Consider the following 21,072-nt stretch of genomic DNA (forward strand, 5'->3'; position numbering starts at 1 on the left):
AAGACCTTCAAGAAGAGAAGGCTTCCGCAGCTACCTCCCTTTGTGGCCCATGCCACCTCAGTGCCAAGCAAGTAACATCTCACCAATAGTTTGAGCATCACCCAGGTATCACCCATTGAGCCTGGAATAGACCGAGGAACTTATCCTAGATTCCTTTGGTGAAGTTGCAATTCAATAATAGGTGGTCAACAGCATCCTTGTCCTAACCATGTACTGCAAACACAAAACCCAGAAATTGGGGATGATCCTTTGTTCTCCCTAAGATTGTCCAATAAGGACTTTACTCCTTGCTACAAGCGAATCAAACGCTGCAACCTTGGGGGGGTGAGTTCGGGGGCACCCCAAATATTCTCTATAGGCACTCCCATAGTCCTCCCATATGGGTGAAGAACCCCCCATAGTCCCTCCCCCATAGAAGCCAAAAACTCTGAAAGGAACTAACTCATAACTTTTTGAGATGTCCCCCCTCCTGCTTCCACAACCATACCCTTTTGGAAGGGGAAAAACACTGAAGTTGTAACCCTGCTTCCACAAAGACATACCCTTTTGCAAGGGGGCAAACACTGAAGTTGTACCCTTTTGGAAGGGGACAAACACTGAAGTTGTAGCATCGAGAACGTACAGATCATGTCTTCCAATTCTTCCAATTCCTCCCCTAAATGGTTCAGCTCGCAAGAAGATATCCCAACTGATAGTACTACTGGATCAACAATGAGATACAAGGACTCTTGGATTTGGGGCTAACTCAGCACTTTTAGGAAAGACCTTGTACAGTTACCTATTGATGTGGGACTTGGATTTGGGGCTAACTTAGCAATTTTAAGAAAGACCTTGTACAATTGCATATTGCCACACCAAACATCCTCTCAAAACCGAATTCAAGATCTATTGCCTAGATCAAAACCAATGCCTTCCATGAAGTACCTTCCAAGCAAAACCAATGCATTCCATGAATATATAAGAACCCCTCATAAATGCCTTCCAAGCAAAACCTCATAATTGCTTTCCAAAAAAGATGAGAAATCTCTGTATAAAGAGGATTCTCTAGTGTACCACCCACCCTTGGCCCCATACTAGGAATCACCTCTTTTCATACACTACATCTCAAACCTCTCCAACCATTTTCTCTAGAGTTAGTTCATTGATCTTAGCTCCCTTGTCTTAGCTCCACCTGCGATTGACTTGCACGTCTCCTTCCATTGCAAGAAATGAAAGTTATGCTCCCTTGTCCCAGCTCCACGTCCACTTTTGTAACTGGCTTGCATACCTCCTTCCATTGCAAGAAATGAAAGTTATGATTATCTTCTGCTCCCTCCCTAAGGAATCATGCCTAGTCCTTTCCTTTTGCTTGATCCTTCCCAACTTGTTTGAACCAAGTTAGGAAAAGAGCTCCCTCCCAAAGGAATCATGCCTAATCCTTTCCTTTTGCTTGATCCTTCCCAACTTGTTTGCACCAAGTTAGGCAAAGAAACAATGACATGTGGTAAACTGGCATATTTGACATATCTAGCTTAGTGTTATCCTGCCCCATAGAGACAAACAACGAATCTTCTTTCTCGAAAGCTTCCTATCTAGACTCTTGATATCCCCTTCTCTAAAATGTATTTACTCTTGATATCCCCTTCTCTATAATGCTTTTGCAGGCTTATCAATGCATAGCGGGAGGCCAAGATACATTGATGGAAGGCTATTAGCTTAGCAACCAATGATCCCTACCAAGACATCAACCTCTTCATCTGTCATTCTGCTGCTATGGATAATGATCTTCAGCCCAACGTCACCTTGTAACACTTGATTATCTTCCTCAAATTGTCCACCTATCGAGATTAGCATCACGTACTAGAAGTTGATCGTATACAAACTATATGTGGGTGTAGATTTGAAACTTGAATACCATTTATGAGACCTACCTCAATTAGTGTTTTAAATAGCAGTAGCGTGTTGCATAGCATTCAGCCCTCTATACCGTGTAGTGCAAGTGCGTAAGTTACATGATACTTCTATTTTTTAATTTAAAAATAGAAAAATATGATAAATAGTAAGAAAAAAATAGAATATATAAATGCCTAAAAAATGATTCAATTTATATATATATATATATTATTTTAAGTATAAGCATGTTTAAACAAGTTGTTAATATCATTATTAATCAAAAGCAAATTCACATGCATAAACCAAATCAAATTATTACCACATCAACAACTTTTTAAATAAACTATAATTAATAATGTCTAATTGAAAACACAAGTCTCAAGTATGAAAAGAAATTAAAATCCCACAATTGAGAGTATTGAGTAGTGTTTGAAATATCGGTATCGCATTACGTATTGCATTCTTGGGATATGGATACGTATCAGTTATCGTAGGGGATATATCGGTTGTATCGTGTAATATATTGCTATTGTTGGAAACATGGGGAAACATTGGGAAATTGGTTGAATTTTTCAATGAAACTTCGGTCATTGGTAAAAAAAGACATCAATACACACTTATAATTCAAAATATTACAAAAAAGAAGTACACATAATATGTTTTCTTTGTATGAGGTCCTTCCTAATCTATGCGTTGTCTAACTGAATTGATGCAAGTATATTCAATGTCTATTCATATAATTTATACATGTAAGAAGACGTGTAGAAACACAAGCAATACATTCAAAAGCAAAAGAAGAATCACTAGATTAGGTTATAGACATGTTTGATGTGATGTTTGAACACAAAGATTGCAAACAATTTGCGAGAAATTGGGAATTTTTTATTTTATTTTTCCATTTTTCGCAACTCGGCCCGTCTCCTCCAAATCTCGAAATCGAAGCTCCCAATCCATGATTTTTCATGCAGAACATGAAAAATCATGAATTTGTAATAATTTGACACTAATTTAACATGATTTACAGAAAATAAGAGTATTGAAGTTCGAAAATGCTCATTATATCAAACATGTGGGATATATCGCACTACTCATGCATTTTGTATCGCACTAGTGGGATACAAGATATATCGTGGGATATATTGGCCGATATCGTCCATATTTAAAACAATGGTATTAAGTACAAAATAAAAAATATAATTACCTTTCAAAACAAATACAAAATATAATTACATTTATTTTTTAAAAAAGGCGTAGCATACGCTACATAACGCAACGCACATGCTACAATGCTACACGTGCTATGACTCTTGTAGCATATGCTACAGGGAATTTACGCTATTTGCTAACGCTACATAGTTTCGTAGCTACCCTACGGGTGCTATTCAAAACACGGGTCTCAACTCCTTTCTCCAATATTATAGGCAGGGCCTCTACAGCCACCACAAGCAGGAAAGGACGTGCTTCCCTTTCACCAGCTCACTAAACAATCTTCCATCAGGACCAATCTTCCCTCCCAATGCCCTGTCAATTTGATGCTTCTATTAGAGCATCCCATGCTCTTCCTCATACCCGTTCGCTATTTGCATTCCCTTGCCATTTCTCCATCATACTGTTTATGATTTATATCACCGTTTAAGAGTTCCAGGCCCTTCCTGCACCCCCAAAAAAAAAAAAAAAAAACAGAAAACCATCCTTTGGCCCTTGGAATCCTTTTGTTTCTAACATTCCTACAGCAAATTAAACAGCATTGGGAACTCAATCACCTTGGGCTGATCCATACTACCCTTCTTGCCCCACCCTATTCCAGTTTCTCACAGGAATCCATGAATTTCCGACCATGCCTTCCTGCCCACCCTTAGGGGCTGTCTGGTGCATGGAATTAAAAGGAATTTGAAGGGATAGTCTTCCTAATCCCAAGATATCACTCAGCTGGAAAAAGCGTCCTTCAATCTATAGGGGCTACCTTCATACAAACAGTTGAGATTATTGGAACCTTGGTGCCACCTTACAACTGGGAAAGCTGACTACAACCCTGTCAGACCAATGGAAAACCTGAAGACATCTCAGGCCAAGCACTCTACTATGCACTCTCTAAATGCAAATAGGACTCGACGTCTGGTACTAACATCTCGCAGAGCAGGACTTGATGTCTGGTGCTAGGTACTAATACCTCCCAGAATGTAAACATACACGGATACATCAGCAATGTTAAGGTCTAAATAATAATGCAACAAGCACCAGGGTAGCATGCTCACAGAGAGTGACAATCAAATGTGAAGAGATTCATTTGAGTGTTGCATAGATGATGTTGAGATGGATGTGTGAAAAGATTGGAAAAAATAGAGGTAAGAATGAGGTCATCCAAAGCAACCTAATTGTCCCAACAGGAGATGAAACAGAGAATGTACTGAGATGGTTTGGTCACTCATAGTTCTAAAACTGGTGACTCGGACTCAAAACTTGGCTAATGAAATTTCAAGCTGAGAATGTTAGAACCTTGCTGTGAATCAACAAGGTTTGTTGTGTTGGCTTTCTGACTCTGTGACTCGCGGTAATCGAGCCAAATAACTTGCCCAGCCATCTGTGTTTTTAATAAATTCAAAAGGATGCCAAAGAGTTCTGTATTCATGCCCTTACGTAAATAAGCTGGTAGGTTGTACATTCGTTTCTTTCAGTTGATTTATATATTTTACCAAATAACTATTTGAAAGGAGAAGCTTGTAAACAAACACAATTCATAAATCTGATCCAGATTAACTCCAAAACATCATTCACAAATCTGATACCAAGCAGCCAGGAGAAGCTTTGATGATACAATGGTACTGATGATGAAGATGATCATGAACATATTCAACGAGGAACTTCGTCGTTGCTTCCCAATTTTAGCATAAAAACATTAGGGAGTAGAAATCAAATCATGAGAGATGTAAGGGGAGAAGCAAAGACCCAGTACCCATATCCGTTCTAACAAATCTCATTCTTGGCAATTTCTCAGCCCAAAAATTTCCAAGGACAATTTTGAGGTTTTTCTCAGGATATTATCAAGAAAATCTCACTGAAAAAATATCTAAAAATATTTATTGTAAATAAATATATAGAGGTTTTTTCGTGATATTATCATGCCAGTGTCAAAATCTCGGCGGTACTTGTCACACTGCTGATACTTCAGTAAAGGGAGGTAACTTGTTTAATGAACTCAATATCATAAATGTGACATACAAGGGGTTCTCACATGGTGGCTCAAGTGGAAGGGTGCTCATTCTTTTTGTTTCCTAATACAAAATCCACTGGAACTTTGGTACAAGTATATTTCCCGTGAAGCCTTGACCATATCACACAACCATACCAAGCATGAATAGCATCAGCAGAGGAAGATATGGAACCATACCCAAGGATGAATGGCAAGAGCAAAGGAAACCCTTGTGTACGTCATGTAGGTACCTACATGTGGTGGGGTAACTGTTATCTAACGTGAGGAAATGATTTAACGGCATGATGACCCTACATAAAACTAATGGTGGACATCCCATCCAACTGTGTCTTGTGGTCTGGTCATCCCATCCAACTGTTTCCTGTGGTCTGGCTTACCTGAGTTTTGGATAATCATGATTTTTGGGTTTCAGGGTGAAAATGAGGTGTGGTACCTGATAGACGGGATGGATCTCATGAAAGTTCCACCCACTTGGTGCTCAGTTAGTGGTAGGTACCTAAGGGAGGTTAGCAGCATGCACCTACACAAGGTATGCTAGCACAGTTCATAAACAAATGCTTTTACCTGGAGATGGACATAAGAATGGGAATGAAATGCGAAAGATATGTATAGCATCCTCCGATCCCATTTTGTAAAAGTGGGTAACATGGTTAGCTGATCTAGACTGTTAATCTGGTGGCCCCAGTCATGAATGGACCACATACCGAAAACTCCCAATGTGGAAGATCCTATTCACCACTATCCCATTGAATGTGGAGCACAGTAGTGTTTTTTTCTCTTACCTGCCGGTTTGGGTACTACCAATCAAGGGGATAGGATAATTCCATCGAGATGGTATTTGAGGATGATCCATTCATGATGGACCTATTATATCAATACTCTTCATCACCCAACCAGTTGCCCCACTTGTATAAACTAAGGAACCAAGGATGCTATACATATCCTTTCCTTTACAAACTAAGATAGCCAGGGTAAAATGAGAATCTTCGAGATTTTACTACTAGGGGTGAGAAGCATTAAACTAATCAGGTTACGAATATGGACATGTTTCTGAATACCAAAAAAAAACACTAAGCTTTATGTCATATATATATATATATATATATAACTCACATGGCATGTTGATCCAAGTGATGTGTCAGCCACAACTCATAAGCGCTTGCTCAGGCCGTGAAAGAATCGGTGTTTTTTCCTCCGTGAGTGCCTCTGAGTAACCCTTGACACGACACAAGGAACAAAGTGCACCTGCATGAACCAATTGGTGTCAATGGACATGAAAGTAACAGCAAAATGAAATAAATACATGGTACTGCCAAACCTAACTGAAAGCTTTTCTACATGATGGCATGGTCATCTTCAGTACTTGAAAGCATCAGTGGCAAAAAGTATTGGCAATAGATGGGTGGGCAATGGGCTTAGTTCACATAATTCTCATTTGCTAAGGAAACAACTAGCATCATTTCATGCAGTTAACCATGAAATAGCTAGCCAACCTCAGAACCAGCACATGTAATGACAGATTGATTCAGTGTCATTGTCCCACCTGAACACCATGTAATCACCTAACTTATGTGTCCGGGCTATTGATCAAATAAAAATATAAAAAAGAAATTTATGATCAGGATATTTAACCAAGACGTTACTTCCCAGTGGTTAACTTTTTAGAGCATATCATATGCAACTGATAATGTTTGGGATTTGCAATTCTTTTCTTTAATGGAGGGCATTCCACCTATGTTGTCAAAAACACTGACACATATATATGCTGAAAGATGGTAAATAACAAAAAAGCTCCAACTAAACAATTTGAGTTGAAAAATGGCCATGCAACCCATTTCTCTCCCCCATTATACTGTGTAGGTGTAGAGTTATGTTTTGTTGCAGCAATTCTCATGGATGAAAACAGCATACATGTATGATCTGCGAACTGGAATTTTGTTAAGGAGAACAGAGACGAAGAAAAAAAATTATAAGAGGCAGTAATTCCCAAACAGTAAAGCATCTCTAAATACCTCCCCACCTGAGATAAGGAGCCCACCACAATGGTGCTCCCTCACGTTGTCAGAAAATAGAAGGCAGCAAGCCTCACATACCTCCCTAACATCACCAACTCCACGAGTCTCCAAGAGGTTGTTTGGATTGGAGGTATCTGAATGATGTGGATATTTCAATTACCAGATATTGTAATACTTGGGGTATTTCAAATTGCTGACAATTATGACTTCTTTGTTTGGCTAACAGCCTGTAGTAGAGCATGTGATTCCTAGAATTGCAATATTTGCATTTGGCTAGCTTATATAGTGGAAATCAAAGTGGTGTTTTGTATATTATTTTAAGAAGCATCCGAAGTGAAAGAATAAGCGTGACCCACCATTTCATGTGATCAAACTCCAATTTTAACTACAAACTGTAAATTGTCTGATCAAAATTATGATTGGACTATATGTTGCCAACATGTTCAAAATGGTGCATGGGTACATGAATGGATGGAAGCTTATGAATTCATAGCATCCCTATGGATGGTTATGAATCAACTAATACCTCACCAGAAGGATGGTATAAATTAAATGACATCCAAAATAAGGCCCACACATATATATTGAATATTTGGATGGTTATAATCAAGTGGACCTCTTCACCTGAATAGGAAATGGTTATGAACAGGTGGCCCACATGTATTTTCATTAGTCCACCCATCATGAATGGGTTGTACTTACTGACTAGGGTAATCATTAGTGCACCATTCATGCATGTTTATAATCAAGTGGGCCTCACAGCATGCATGTGTTGAGCTGTACATGACATGAGTAAAGATTTAACAAACCCCATAACAGCTAGGAAAAACTTCTAGCTATGATCCACTATGAATTCTCTATACCTTATTCGGATAATGAATTTATGTCATTTGGTGGAGCCCATGTGAGCCCGCCCGCGATCGTTGTGCACATTGGATGGGAAGACGCATTGTGGATCAACATGGTGTATAACCATGATTATGCATGTACACGGCACGACTACACGTTGAGCTGTACACGACACGAGTATAGATATAACAAGCCTCCATAACAGCTCAAACAAACCCTTGGCTATGTTTTTACATCGATTTCATTGGTATTGATTTCCCATGAATATTCACATAAGTACATAACATTCATAAATATTGCCAAAATACACATAAAAGAGAGTGTGCGCATAGTTAAAAGGCTTTTATTAATCTGGATTCTTAGTACATTCCAACCTATGGTCTGGCACATGCCCTTTAATTACATTTAAAGGAAAATACCTTTGATTCTAAGGCAAAGCTCAAGAGAGTTGTAATATGCATGATACACATGAGCCTAAGCTATTGAAGGATCAATTAGCCTTAGCTTAATGTCCTTAACCGGCTACAATAGGCTCGCCGCTTAGGCAACTAGCATTGAGCAATGCTCACAAGGATCACTCAATGAGGTGTTCATGAGTCATATATGACTTTCCTCGTTATTGACTAGTGTGAGGTAGCATAGCATAAAATTAGCTTGTGTGATGTTGGCAACGTAGTGCATCACAAGGTAACGTAGCTTTGTCAGCACAAATGACAGGGAGCACTTGCCTTTATTCAGCCAGCATAGGCACAAGGCCGTATGACAGGGAGTCAAGGCATATATCTGTTCAAGTTTGTAGCTTTTACGGTGTTGGACCCCACATCATGTTATATACAAGGAGACATAGAGATGAGTTTATAAAGATAAAACGGTCGTTTTATGAGTCAACACCGACTTCCGAGGGTTGGGTGGCTTGGGGGATGTAGGGGCACATGGGGTGGGCGGCCCGTGTGAGGCGAGCCCCACCCATATGAGTAGGGTGGCTCGTGTGAAGCAATTTGAACAAGGCTATGAGATAAAGGGAAGCAAGCGGACCCCCCCCCCCCCCTCCGGCCCATGTGAGGCGAGCCAAGGTCCTAACCCATGGGATGTGGGGCCTAGGCTATGAGATAAAGGGATTGATTAGCCATATTTTATCAGTTTGAACTTTTGGAGCAAGTGATTATTTGTCCTGCATCAGCTAGGACCATGTGAGCCTCTCATTTAGCATGAGAGGCATACGTGGATCATATCTCTATTCAATTTCTGAACGAGGAATGATGCACGCCATAATGATGGCACGAGAGTCCATTAAGTGTCAGTCTTGATTAAATGATTCAGGTGCCACTCCGATCAAGAGGTGACTAGAACATCACAAGGTGCCGATTCTTGTTTGTCATGTGGCTTGGACAACGGGACATTGTCCCTAGCCTACAAAATTATAGGCCAAGGAAAGGTGGGGCACTGGCCTCTTTGTCATCCGAGTTGAACCAACATGGGGCACCAACCCTTGCTTGAGCAACATACAAGCACGGGACACCAACCCATGCTTAAATAGCATGTAGGCATTGGGAGCCGACCCCATTTAGTCAAGGTGGATAGAGGGGGATGTCGACCTCCATCTGGTCAGGTTTAGAGAAGGGGTGTTGGCTCATGCTGAACAGGCATAGAGAGGGGGGTTCTGACCATGGTTCTAAATGTCAGTATCGGTCAGTGTATCGGCCCAGCCGAAAAATGATACTATATGGTGTCACATATTGGAATCGGGGCCGTATTGGCCTGTATAGTCTTGTATCGGCTTGAAATTTTTTTTGACAATGTATTCAATGGTGTAGTGGATCATTCTTTGATGAGAATGTTGTCTGTCAATTTGACTTGTTAAAAGTCAACTAAATGGGCCCTAATTGAACATAAATTAAACATGATTTGGTGAACACTAGCCCATTACATTGGAAATACAACAAAAAAGAAGAAGATGAAAATATAAAAAAGAAAGTGAAGGTTTACCTTTCTTTTCAATTTTTCTCATAATGGTCCACTTTGCTTCGATTTTTCAAATCTCATTCAAATCATTTTTTGATCCCAATATAGATATAAATCTAGCCTAAAATGAGTTTTTAAGATTCTTCCATGGTTTAAAAGAAAAGAAGAGGAGACATGAGTGAATTTTCAAAAAAAAAAAAAAATCAAATATGGGATTTTATGGGCGTATTGGCCCTGTATTGGCACCGATACGGGTTGTATTGGCCGATACGGGCTTATACAGACCGATACGATCCAACCGATTCCAATACGACATATCATATCGAGCCTATACAGATACAATACAATACTGATTTTCGAAACCATGGTTTTGACCCATGCAGGATGGGCACAAAGAGGGGGCACCAACCCTAGTTGGTCGAGGTGAAGGTAGGGGGCACCAACCCTGATTTGGGTCAGGGCATGGAGAAGAGTCGTCGATCCCTGCTAAGCAGGTGCACAGAGAGAGAGAGAGAGAGAGAGAGAGAGAGAGATAACCCTAACTGCATAGTCTTGTAGCCATTCTGGCAGGGGACGCCGGCTAGTTCCAAGCAAGAAGAATGAAAAGGACACCAACCCCGGGGCACCCCCTTTATTCTAGAGGGACCTAGGGGCACCAGCTAGATTGGCACCCCAACTTTACCAAATCTCCTTAGTTGTAGGTAGAAGCTCACCTTAAGTAAGCTCTAAGAAAATGAAAATCAAAAGTCATGTTGCTCGTTGCTTGGAATGGGGTATTTATAAGTAAAGTTTGGGAGGTCTCGGCGTCATGTGGTGTGCTTTGGTTGGCCTAAGGGAAGCAATGGATAGTTATACCCCACTTAAAGGGGTCGATGTGACAATTGTATTGCACTTAATGTAATGGACACATGTTGCCTTATCGTTGGCCAAAGTTAGAGGGCCCGCTTCAGAGCGGTCCCCACGCTCCTTAACAACGTCATTCGCAATCTACACTGCGCAATTCCGAGATAATGCCCATATCTTCTTCATTATTAGTCCGATTGAGGTGATTTTGGACCTATTGGAAAGATAATTAGATAAGATTTCCAACAAGCTGTAAATCAAATCCATTGGGGTCCATTCGGCTTGCCAAACGTGGTCCCAAAGTCTTGAGTGCTGCAGGTCATCCCTGTTCCATGATCAAGTCCGCACATCTTCAAAGATGAGGCCGGATCTCCTTCGATCCATCTTAAATGGAGTTGATTTTGGTTTGAAAGGTAATTGACCAAGCTTTCCAACAAACCACCCGCACCCCCTAACACTTCTCTATAACCAAAGGTCCAGGCCTTTTCTTTGGATAGAAGGTTCGGTGGGTGGGTTCATCACCAAGATTGTACAGTCTCGGGGAACTGCTAGCATCTGCCTCATTATGACTCGAATTTGAACACCGTTGGGTCGATTAGAAAGGAAATTCAATAAGCTTTCCAACAAGCCATAGCTTTCCTCATTTGGAGATCGATTAGCTTGTCATCCGTTGGTCCAAAGTTGATATCTTGAAATGCTTGTTTGCCATTATCTGGGAAAGTGATTTTCTCGGTGTCAACACTATGATTCACTAGGAATTCTTTATACCTCATCATGACCATGAATTTATATCATTAGGTGGAGCCCATGTGAGTCCACCAACAATCACCGTGTACCATTGGATAGGAAGGATCATTGTGCATCAACATGGCCCATAACCACTATTGGATATGAAGGACCACTGTTGATCAACATGGCTCATTTATGTTTTTGTTGATAGTCTTTCCAGGGTCCAAGAATAATGATTGTACATTGTACTTGGACAATGTCCACATTTTTTTAAAAGAGTACAATGTCCACATTCTCTGTACATTGTATTTAGACAATGTCCACATTTCTCATTTAGATTTATATTCCATTAATACAAGAGCATGCACGCAGTAAAAAATAACAAGCATTTTCTTCCACCTCTCTCGTCCCTTTTTTTTTTTTTCACTTTTCTACATGATTTATGACATGGTATCAAAGCATGATTGATCCAGCACCTTGCCTCTCTCTCTCTCTCTCTCTCTCTCTCTCTCTCTCTCTCTCTGCCTTGTGGTGAAATCCTAACGCATCTGGGACTTAAGTTAAATCCAATCTCTCATTGTACCACCTTTTTGTGGGTCATATAATCATGTTTTTATGAAGGTCTGTAAGATCCACTTTTGTTTTCTACCACTGTGACTAAGGTGTTCTGTATCGGTAATGGTGGTCGTAATGGTCACCACAGTTACCGATACGGCGTATTAGCATAACAACCGATATGGGGAGTGTAACGGCTTTCACACCTCCATATCGGTGGATTTTTTATTTTTTATTTTTACTCGAAAAATTATGAAAAAAATGTAAATATTCCAAATATGCATTGATTTTATGTTTTGAACATGTTTCTAGTAGTGTAATGGTCCACTCTTTGGTAAGAATGTTGTATCGAGTTGTCTAATGAATTTATGAACTTGAGAACTTGGAATTGATTGCAAAACTCATTTATTTAATTTTCTAACTATCTAATATAAATGTTAAATATATTAGAATAAATGTAATACTAAAATATTTTACATAGAAATTTTTTAAGAAAAAAATGAAATTAAATTCGGATGAATAATGTTGTCAATTTAAGAGACCATCAAAAATTCATATAACATATGGCATTATCCCACTAATGCATATCCCTAAGCATTTGACATTACTTCTCCCAAAGTAATTATAAAAAAAAATAATATTAAATTTGGATGAATAATGTTGTTGATTTAGGGGGCCACTTGAATGCCCCCAAATCAGCCCTAAATTCATGCAAGCTATAGCACCCATTCCACTAATGCACATCCCTAACCATTTGACATCATTTACACCCAATAAATAAAATTAAAATTTAAAAAAAAAAAAAAAAAAAAACTAAATTTGGATGAATAGTGTCTCTAATTTGGGGGATCACTCAATGTCATAAATCAACCTCAAAATTATGCAATCTACTAACACTCATCCCATTAATGTAATTGGCCCCAGATCAATGGACATTTATTGGATAGTGATGGATGAAAAATATTCAATGGTCCTATTTCAAAAATTAAGTGTCTATAGATCAATGGTTAAAATCATTCAAACAATTAGGATTTGGGATCGTGACCAGGCAACAACGGGTTCCATAATTTAATTGGTTAATTTAGAGTTAATATATGCCACATGTATAATTTTTAGGGCGCAGACTAGGTGAGGTAGGGGTAACAGCTTAGTGGGTGAGGGACGTGACTTGCATACTGACACTACCAGTAGCAATTAACAACTGAATGATGCTTTGTGGGCCCCACCATGCTGTATACATTTTATCCATGACATCCATCTATTTTGCCAGCTCATTTTATGGCATGAGCCCAAAAATGAGCCAAATTCAATTCCTAGGTGTACCACACGACACAAAATAGTAGAGATTGAATGTCCGCCATTAAAAACTTTGTAAGGTCCATTGCATAATTTGTCATCCAACTTGTTGATTACATCACACACACCTGGATGACGAGAAAACACAAATATCAGCTTGATCCAAAACTTCTATGGCCCCAAAGAAGATTTAATGGTGGAAGTTCAATCACCATTGTTTCATGTGGTGTGGTCCACCTAAGATTTGGATCTGCCTCATTTTTGGGCTCATGCCATAAAATGATATGGCAATGGATGGATGGTGTGGATAAAATGCATACATCATGGTGGGGCCCACAAAGCATCGTCCAATTATCAAATGTGATCGTATATGCAAGCATATGTGCCAATGGTTTAAAATCTGACCATTGGAAATTTATTTATTTTATTTTATGTTGCAAAAGATTGGCTTTTTGCCTATAAAATGGCGTTCAAGTCCCCTCCATTTGCAACTTACATTCACTCTAATGCTCTCCTATACTCTCATACTTTTAAATCTCTCATTCTCCTACATTCTTCATTTTTCAACTCTCAAAGTTCCAACTTCTTATAGTCTTCCTACTTGCAAGTTTCAATCAAGAATTAAGATTCAAGAAGGAAGAATACATTGAAGATTCGTACAATACAACTACATTTCTCTCTCATAATCTCATTCAAGTTTCAAGTGTCAACTCTCTCTCTCTCTCTCTCTCTCTCTCTCTCTCTCTCTCTCTCTACATTCTACATTCTTTAATCTTTACAATCTACACTCATTCATTCTCATTTTATTCTACATTTCTCTTTCTCTGAATTCTAGTATTCTATACATTCTCTAATCTAATCTATACATTCATTCTATTGAATACATTTCCATATCTCTTTCTAGTTTATGCATTCTCTAGTCTACATTTATTCATTATAGACATTTTTTTCTCTCTTTCTCTACATTCAAGACATTTTTACAACTTCAACTCTTACAAGTTACAAAACAAGATTTAACTTTCAAGAATCAAGAGTTGAAGAATCAAGAATCTACATTCTACAAGACTACAACTACAAAATTGAAGACAAAATTGAAGAATTTTGATTCAAACTTTTTTCGTGAGTTTCACAAAAATAAATAAATAAATCCATCATTTTCCCCATGTTTCCCTGATGTTTCCCTACATTTCTGAAAATTGACATTATTATGGTGATATCGATATTGTTTTTATATCCCCAGCCAGTGAAATTTGTAGCAAAACCAATACTTCGAACATTGTATACACCTATGAAACTCTACTACGATAATCAAGTTGTGACCAGTGTTCGAAATATCAATATCATGTTACATATTGCACCCTTGGGATACGGATACGTATCGGTTATCGCATGGGATATATCGGTTATATCGCATAATGTATCGTTGTTGTTGGAAACATGGGAAAACATTGCGAAATTGGTCGAATTTTTCAATGAAACTTCAATGATTGTTACAAAAGACATCAATACACACTTATAAATCAAAACATTGTGAAAAACAAGTGCACATAATAGGTTTTCTTTGTATGGGGTCCTAATCTATGCATTACCTAACTGAATTGATGCAAGTATATTCAAAGTCTATTCATATAATTTATAAATGTAAGAAGACGTGTGGAAACACAAGCAATACATTCAAAAGCAAAATAAGAATCACTAGATCAAGTTACATACATATTTGATTTTATGTTTGGACACAGATTGCAATCGATTTGCAAGAAATTGAGAATTTTTTATTTTTTTTTCAATTTTCCGCAACTCAGCCCATCTCCTCCAAATCTCAAAATCGAAGCTCGAAAATTCATGGATATGTAACAATTTGACATGGATTTAACATGATTTAAAGGAAAAAAAAAAAAAGGATTGCAAATTGAAAATGCTCACCAGATTGAACATGTACGGTGTATCCCACTACTTGTGCGTTTTGTATCGTATAGGTGGGATACGAGATTATATCATGAGATATATTGGCTGATATCGCTGATACTTAAAACACTGGTTGGGACTCACATTTTAAACAATCCAATCTATCATAAAAGGACCAAGCACATTGAAGTAGACTATCAGTTCATCAAAGAAAAGTTCATTGGCAAGGAAATATGTATGTCGTTCGTCAAGTCACAAGACCAAGAGGCGAACATGTTTACGAAGGCCTTAAGTTGTGTGCATCTAAATCGATTCTTTGTCGAGCTGAGTATACATGATGTATATGCTCTAGCTTGAGGGGGGGTGTTGTTGATAGTTCTTCTAGGGTTTGAATCAATGATTGTGCATTGTATTTGGACAATGTCCACATTCGTTGTACATTGTACTGGGAGTCTGGGACAATGTCCACATTCATTGTACATTGTACTTGGACAATGTCCACATTAGTTGTACATTATAGTTGGACAATGTCCACATTTTCTCATTTGTATTTATATCCATGATACAAGAGCATACACGATGAAAATAATAAGCATTTTCTTCCATTTGTCTCTATCATTCCCTCTTTTTACAGTTTTCTACATGATTTATAACACACATTTTCATAAATCCACCCACCATGAATGAGTTATGATGATTGTTAGCCTACAGACAATGCATAGGATGGGGTAATCATTAGTCCACCCTTCATGCATGGTTATAATCAAGTGGGCCTCACTGCATGCATGTATTAAGCTGTACACAACACGAGTACAGAGTTAACAAACCTCCATACAAGCTATAACAAACTATTTGCTATGATCCACTAGGAATTCTCGATACCTTATCACGATCATGAATTTATGTCATTAGGTGGAGCCCATGCGAGTCCACCTATGATTGCGGTGTACCATTGGAACATATGAAGTAAGAATATTACCATCATGGATGATATGTGGATGACAAGATACTGAAAAGCCAGGGTTTACAACCCAGGTTTAGCTTCGCAGACACCTTTCATTTGAAGCATCATCTGGCAATTGGGCTACTCTTGCCAATGAAAATTTGATGGCCAAATTTGGAGTTCAAATGTTGATAGCTCTAGAAGGTGTTCAGCCTAATGAAAATTTCAATGCTGATTTACTCTTGTCATGTCATTAGGTAGTAACTAATAAATGAGCAGAGAGGACACGCACAAATGCAAAACATTCTACTTCTTGTGCATCAAAAATGAAAATTACCTGAGAGCTATTGCGTATGCCAAAATCCTGAAGAATGGCGTTGTCATCAATGAGCTTCTCATTGTGGTGAGAGAGACAAAAATTTGCCCAGACATGCCTCCTGCAAAGCATTAGAAGTAATGCATCTTTGGACTGAATTATAAGTTGGAACATGATAGGTAGCAAAATATAGAGACTAATAAATTTAAAAGGAAATCACTTGTGCGAGAGAGAAGCTACATACTGCGCAAAGGTTTAATAAAAAGTTGAAAGAACAAATTTGATAACATTCAACATTGTGGGGTGAAGGCCCCACAACCTGGTTTGGTCCCACCTGAACTAACATGTACCCATCACCCAAAAAAGGTTTTACACTAACTTGATGTGTGCATGCCTTTTGGTTCTCCAAATTAGCCTGAAGAACGAACTTCTTAAAGCAATGAAAATGGTAATAGAAGTAACCTGCCCTGACATAAGATGCAAAATATCTCCACAGCATTATCAATGAAAGAGCTTTTAAGCTTTCCAAAAGTATGTAGCTGAGTAGAAATTTTCAAATTTGAACATTATGGACAAAATTCAAAATCAAATTACAATAGTGCAATAGAAGTAGTGAAGGATTATCAAGCTAAAAGGATAAACAGTCTTCATTTTGTCTTTTGTTTGCCACTGGGTTGGATTTTATATTCTAAGCTATGTTTGTGATCTTTTATTTGGAAAATATTAGCTTTTTCATTAACTATTTTCACTTTTGTTCCAAGCATTTCCTTGAACCCATTGTATTCAGGGTTAAGACCAGCCAGTTGATAGTTTCACAGCTAGTCCAGTTTTTCAAACATGGCTAACACCAACCATAACTAACAATAAGTGACAGAAATTATAGTTCTTGTATTCCTAATCATCATCATTGTAGCCTTGTCCCAGCTAGCTGGAGTAGGCTAGTTCTTGAATCATCATCATCAACCAAGCCTTATCCCAACTAACTGGGCCGGCAACATGAATCCTGTTCCACCAACCTACTCTATCAAGGGCCATAACTTCAGTTAGACGACCATGGCTAGTTCTTGAATAAATAGAAAAATTCAGCACTCATTTTTTTCTCATAATTAACAGAATCTTATTAAAAAGAAAATGTAAGTTACAAACTTACAAAGAACCGCCAATTAAAAGGCAACCTAGCTTCAGTACACAATGACAACCACAAGATATACAGAGTTTGCTGGTGATATTTCTGAATATATATGTACGAACTAACACGTTCGTTTTTTTCTTTAGAGAAACCAAAAAATTTATTCACAAAGTGCCAAACTGGCGGCAAAGAATACAATGAAAACAAAATAGGAAACACCCAAGAAGTCTTATGTTGTAAAAATGATATTTATGTTAGACCAAATATTGGTTCGATGAGCATCCACGTACATGTAGGGATTTCTTCCTAGATGTTGATAACATGGTTGATATGAATTAACTACATTTAAACATAGCTGCATGCTGAGGTGGCCTACCAGTTGCTGCGCTAATTCTATATTACATAACTTGGTCAATGAAACATGCAACTTCAATGAGCAAGACACAAGGTTTCTAACAGGACACCCCTATAAAACTTGATTCTAAAATGTCCACCAGGTATATTAAAATACTAAAACATTATCCATCACCATCATCATCATCATCATAATCATCATAGCCTTGTCCCAGCTATTTGGGGTCAGCTTTACAAATCCTTTTTGACAGCATTCCTATCATCCATAAAGTTTACAAGATCTCATATCCCTTCCTTCCACCTTGAGCCAAGTCTTTTTTGGTCTTGATCCTATCTTCCTTTTTTAGGACCTTGAAACATAATCAAAGTTCCTTGAGGTACGTGGATTATCTCCAGCTTTTGTAGCATATGGTCGAACTATCTCAATCAGCTGTGCATCACTTCATCTCTTATTGGGAGATTACTCAGTTGCTTTGGGTGTTTTCATGATTCTATCCATCCCAGTCTTTCAACAAGTCCATTTCAACATCCTCATCACTGCAATGCTTGTCCTCTATGTTGTTGCCTCCTAATTTTCAAATTTTCAGCCCCATATAGCATAGTTGGTCAAATAACTTCTTATAAAACCTACCCTTATGGTTTACTAGCATGCAGGGAATTGCACAAAACTTAAAAATAAATTAGAATTTTAATTTATAATATAAATAGTAGCACTAGTAATAATATAATGGAAGCTTTCCCTCCCATTCTCTCTCAGCTTGATAGGTTCATTGTATCTCTGGATTGGCGGAAAGCTTTCCTTGTGGTCTCCTGGCACAGTCTTCCTCTCCTTGTCTCGGACCATAGTCCTATTTTACTAGACTCGGTGGATGAGAGTTGACGCAGGGAAGGACGTGAGGTCGAGCACCGTCTTCCTCAGGGGGATAACTATTCTAAATCCACGGAACTTCTCTGGACTCCTCACAGAGAAACCTCGAATCCACAAGGAAAAGAAAATAGAAATAATTCTAAAATATTAGAAATAATATTATTGATGATGAAAAACGAGTTTACAAATCTTTAAATAAGGCTACGAACCTTAGGGAGAAGTTTTGGAATCATACTATAACTAAAACTCCTAGAAATCGCGACTTGCTACAAATGGTAAACTTACTATTTATAAACAGGCTTGATTTCCACTAAACCTCAGGGTTTTTCGGCCAAAAATAGTGAGTGTCCTATTTGGCTCAACCATGCTATTCTCCTAACTATTCTAAGCACTTTTCATGCTGGGCGCAACTCCTAAAGCCCAACAGATGAAGAGTTATACTCAAACTAAAACTTACTATAAATAGTAAAAACGAAATTAAAACAGGAATTCAACTGTCAATCTGATGGTATTTTGCAAATTCAGCATGCGCAACCTAGCGTAGCAGGGTTAGGTGGCTAAAGTAGCTCATCCTATCCCAAAATCATATATGGTATGTCGATAGCTCATTCCAGTTTGAGAGATACGTCCTTTTTAAGTCCTAACGGTCCGGATCACTTCTGTCGTCGACTGGGCCTTTTCTGATCCATCTTGGCCATAAAAGTGTCCGCGACCCACTCTACATCGGTCCCCTCCACTTCAAAAGAACTCGTCCTCGAGTTTATGCCCTGCTTTGTTTCGTGATACTCGGTGAGGTCCGCGACGTTGAAAGTCCGCGAGATCTCCATGTCCTCTAGAAGATCAACAACATAAGCGTTGTCATTGATCTTTCGGAGGATCAGCACCGGTCCAATCTTCTTGCTCTTCAGCTTGTTGTATGTCCTAGTCAGAAATCTCTCCTTGCGTAGATGGAACATAACTTGGTTGCCTAGTTCGAACACCTTTTATCATCGATGCTTGTCGGCTTGCTCCTTGTACTTGTCGTTCAAGGCATGTAACTTGTCTTGCACCTCGGCATGAATGCCCATGATCCTGTTTGCCATATGTTCTGCTGCAACGCTCATACTTGGGAGCTTGGGCAAAGGTACTAAGTCAAGTGTGTGGCGAGGCACTCAGCCGTAAATAATCTGGAACTTCCCTGTCGAGCAGTTCACTATGTTGTTGAATGCAACTCCACTTGAGACAAGGCTAAATCCAACTGCTTCGGATTTTCTCCTGAAATACATCGAAGGAGGTTTCCCAACGTGCGATTCACAACTTCAGTTTGCTCGTTGGTCTGTGAGTGGTAGGCATTGCTGAATTAAAGTCGTGTACTGAACCGGTTCCACAAAATCCGCCAAAAGTGGCTAATGAACTTTGTGTTGCGGTCAGAAGTGAGTCTTGGGGACCCTGTGTAGCCGCACGACCTCTCTGAAGAATAAATTTACAACGTACGTCACGTCGAGGGTCTTCTTTCATGGGATGAAGTGTGCCATCTTCGAAAAACGATCTACCACCATGAACGCTGAATCCATGCCACGCTATATTCGTGGGAGACCCAACATGAAGTTCATTGATAAGTCCTCCCAAGGGCCGTCAGGTATATGTAACGGGGTGTAGAGACCCGTATTATGAGAATGCCCCTTGGAGACTTAACAAACATGACAGCATTGCACTGCTCTACCCACGTCATGTACTAACTATGGCCAGTAGTACCGTTCTTCAACAAAAGCCCATGTCTTGGCCCATCTAAGGTGTCCACTAAGGCCACCTCCTTGTAACTCTTAGATGATCTGCTCCCTCAGCGAGCTTTTGGGAATGCATAGTCGATTCCCTTTGAAAAGGAACCCGTCTTGCATATGTAGGTCACTGGGGTGACCTTCTCGGCATTTAACCCATGCATCCTTGAAGCCGTCGTCGTCGGCATATATATCCTTGAGGCGCTCGAACCCGACAACCTCATCGCTCATAGTGACTAACAAAGTTGTACAGCGGCTCAATGCATCAACCACCTTGTTTTGTTGTCCAAATTTATGTTTCAAGACAAACATGAATTCCTAAAAAAACAAAATCCATTTAGCATGCACACGATTTACATTAGCTTGGCTATTAATGAATTTGAAAGCTTGATGGTCTGTGTAAAGAATGAACTCCCTTTGATTTAAGTAATGTAGTCAATGTCGCGATGCCTGGACCACTGCGTACAA

At 38.9% G+C, this 21,072-nt stretch overlaps 1 protein-coding gene across 2 annotated transcripts in view; it reads right to left on the reverse strand.

Annotated features, from left to right (window-relative positions):
- Positions 1-21,072, reverse strand: part of LOC131237126 (U11/U12 small nuclear ribonucleoprotein 25 kDa protein) — a 48,351-nt gene that overhangs the window by 1,410 nt on the left and 25,869 nt on the right. The window contains exons 3-5 of one of the 2 annotated variants that reach the window (XR_009167052.1): positions 16,518-16,617; positions 6,197-6,328; positions 5,261-5,313 (exon numbers count right to left, since the gene is read on the reverse strand). Coding sequence is in view for 1 of the 2 variants with exons in the window: in XM_058234785.1 (XP_058090768.1) it covers positions 6,233-6,328; positions 16,518-16,617 (196 nt within the window). In the remaining variant the exon portion in view is untranslated. The remainder of the gene's footprint in view (positions 1-5,260; positions 5,314-6,196; positions 6,329-16,517; positions 16,618-21,072) is intronic. The other variant, XM_058234785.1, reaches the window with a different exon arrangement.

The sequence above is a fragment of the Magnolia sinica genome, chromosome 2, assembly GCF_029962835.1.
Source record: "Magnolia sinica isolate HGM2019 chromosome 2, MsV1, whole genome shotgun sequence".
In the NCBI taxonomy this organism is placed as follows: Eukaryota; Viridiplantae; Streptophyta; class Magnoliopsida; order Magnoliales; family Magnoliaceae; genus Magnolia; species Magnolia sinica.